The sequence below is a fragment of the Cebus imitator genome, unplaced genomic scaffold, assembly GCF_001604975.1.
Source record: "Cebus imitator isolate Cc_AM_T3 unplaced genomic scaffold, Cebus_imitator-1.0 Scaffold2735, whole genome shotgun sequence".
Lineage (NCBI taxonomy): Eukaryota > Metazoa > Chordata > Mammalia > Primates > Cebidae > Cebus > Cebus imitator.
Window position 1 is genome coordinate 1 of NW_016110050.1, and position 2,805 is coordinate 2,805.

The following is a 2,805-nucleotide window of genomic DNA, read 5'->3' on the forward strand; positions in this document are numbered from 1 at the left end:
TCATCCATCCATCCATCTATCCACTCTAACATCCATCAGTCTGTCTGTCAATCCATCAGTCTGTCAGCCCATCTGTCTGTCCATCCATCCATCTGTCCATCTATCTGTCTGTCCATCCGTCATCCATCCATCCATCTATCCACTCTAACATCCATCAGTCTGTCAGTCCATCTGTCTGTCCACCCATTCAACTGTCCATCCATCCATCTATCCATTTCTCCATCCATTCAACCAACATTAATCTATCATTCATGATGAGCCAGGCAAAATGCCCCTTGCAAAGGAATGCCCACAGCACTGATGCTATTAGCCTATGCCTGGCAGAGCCCTTTCGTCTTCCCAGGAAATAGGGATCACTGGTGAAGCAAATATAAGAGTTGGCTGAGTTGTCCTCCTCTCTACCTGGGAGCCACACCCAAAGGAGGGGCCTCCACCCCCACCCAAGGAAAGCAGTGTGTTGATAAATATTTTTGGGCCACAACTTCAAAGGCCCCAGTACTTGTGGCTATGAACCACCTTGAGCTCCCCAGCTGGGACCCCTCCTCTATACTTCTGCCCCTTTGGGGAGCCCTGAAGGCTCCATCACAAGCTTCACTGCCATGCCCTTGGGTTGTGACGCCAAAGTGCATGGCAGGTAGGCATCGTGGATGACCTGTCGGACAGTGGCCCGGAAAGTCTTGCTGACAAAGCAGTAGAGGCCAAAGTTGACCGCTGTGTTGAGCATGGCCACCATGTTCGCCACGTCCAAGGCCAGGTGGACCCTCCAGTCCCGGTGGACAGGGGCCACATACATGTGGTAGAGCATGACGGAGACCCGGGGTGCCCACAGGAGGGTGAACAGCGTGGTGACGCCCAGGAGGATGGCCGTGCTCTTGCCTACCCGCGGTTGGCCCGTCCTCCGTAGCCGGTGGATGATGGCTGAGTTGGTGACCAGGAACACGCCACAGGGGATGAAATAGACAGTGAGGCAGTGAGCCCACTTGAGGACCTCATCCATCGTGCTGGGTGGGTCGGCATCTCTCCACACATCCAGCCACCAGTAGAAGGGGATGCCCGTCAACAGGGCAGCACTGAGGACAGCAGCAATGGCCCGGCGGGTGCGGCCTGGGGATGAGGCTGCCCGGTGGTGCAAGGGGTGGCACAAGGCGCTGTAGCGGTCAACCGTGAGCAGGATGGCAATCCAGACCGAGGCGTGGTTGGCAGCAAACTCCAGGATGTTGGCTGTGCGCACCACAGCCTGGGGCACCTGGCGGGCCAGCACGGCTCCCTGCAGGAGAAAGCCTGCGAACACGATGACTACCTGGGTGATGATATCTGAGGCCGTGAGTGCCAGAAGGTAGTAGTAGGAGGGCTTCCTGGTCCTGGTGGCAAGGCGGGCCAGGGCCACTGCGGTCAGCAGGCTGACTGATGGCAGCCGAGGTCAGGGAGGGGAGAGGCACAGGCATCAGAAGAGAGCTCCGACTGCTTTCCAAGGTGTCACTGTTGCCCCTCCCCACCTGCGTGTGTGGAAGCTGTGCTGGCTTTTCCTTTTCCTCCTTCTAGATCCTTCTGAACCCCCACTTTGCCCATAAGGTAATCCAGGCCAGCTGTGCCCTGTCCATCCACTGCAAGCCACTGGCTGCACCCCTGTTACACACAGGTAAGTATACACGGCAGGATGTCCTCAGAAGCCACCTGTCCTGGCGGTGTGCGGTGGCTCACACCTGTAATTCCAGCACCTTGGGAGGCCAAGGCAGGCGGATCACCTGAGGTCAGGAGTTCGAGACCAGCCTGGCCAAATGGTGAAATCTCATCTCTATTAAAAAATATGAAAATTAGCTGGGTGTGGTGGCACACACCTGTAATCCCAGCTACTCAGGAGGTTGAGGCAGGGGAATCACTTGAACCTGGGAAGTGGAGGCTGCAGTGAGCAGAGATCATGCCACTGCACTCCAGCCTGGGTGACAGAGTGAGACTCCATCTCAAAAAAAAAAAAGAAAAAAAAAAAAAAAAAAAAAAAAAAAAAAAAAAAAAAAAAAGGAAGGAGGGAAAGAAAAGATAAATAAAGAAGAGAAAGAAAGAGAAAGAAGGAAAGCAAGAAAGAAAGAGAGAGAGAGAGAGAAAGGAATCTTTCTGAATGAAAAGATACTCTTGGTCTGGAAATTAAAAGACCCACCTCCAGGTACCTGTTCAACAAGGTTGAATACTTCAAAAACTTCAAGATCTTCCAAGGAGAAAGGAGAGATCATGTTAAAGATACTAGACTGACTTTGAGTCCTGTTACACCAGCCAAGGAGAAGAGAAAGGTGGGGACAGTTCATATACAGTCAAGAGAAAAGCGACTTTCATCAAAGCCTGGATCCACAGCCAAGGGACACTTCTCTTTAAAATACGCAGCGTTTCCCCCAACCCAAATTCATATGTGGGAGACTTAACTCCCAGTACCTCAAAATGTGACTGCATTTGTGATATGGACTTCAAAGAGGCGATGAAGTTAAAATGAGCTTGTTATGATGGGCCCTCATCCAACCCGACTGGCGTCTTTATGAGAAAAGATTAGGACATGCAGACACAGTGGAGGTGTGCACGGAGGAAAGGCCTTGTGGGGACACAGGGAGAAGGTGACCTTCTGCAGGCCAAGGAGAGAGGCCTCAGAAGAAACCCAAGCTGCCAACAGCTTCCTCCCCCTCCCCCTCCCCTCCGCCTTCCCTCTTGCTCCTCCCCCTCCTCCTCCTCCCCCTCCTCCCCCTCCTCCCTCTCCTCCCCCCCTCCTCCCCCTTCCCTCTTCCTCCTCCCCCTCCTCCTCCTCCCCTTCCTTCTTTAACT

General features: G+C 53.4%; 1 protein-coding gene across 1 annotated transcript; it reads right to left on the minus strand.

Annotated features, from left to right (window-relative positions):
* Positions 1–163: 163 nt before the first annotated feature.
* On the minus strand, positions 164–1,410 carry GPR142 (G protein-coupled receptor 142). The gene has a single exon (XM_017521534.2). It carries the CDS (start codon positions 995–997, stop codon positions 545–547), a length of 453 nt encoding a protein of 150 aa, XP_017377023.1. The 5' UTR covers positions 998–1,410; the 3' UTR covers positions 164–544.
* Positions 1,411–2,805: the final 1,395 nt, after the last annotated feature.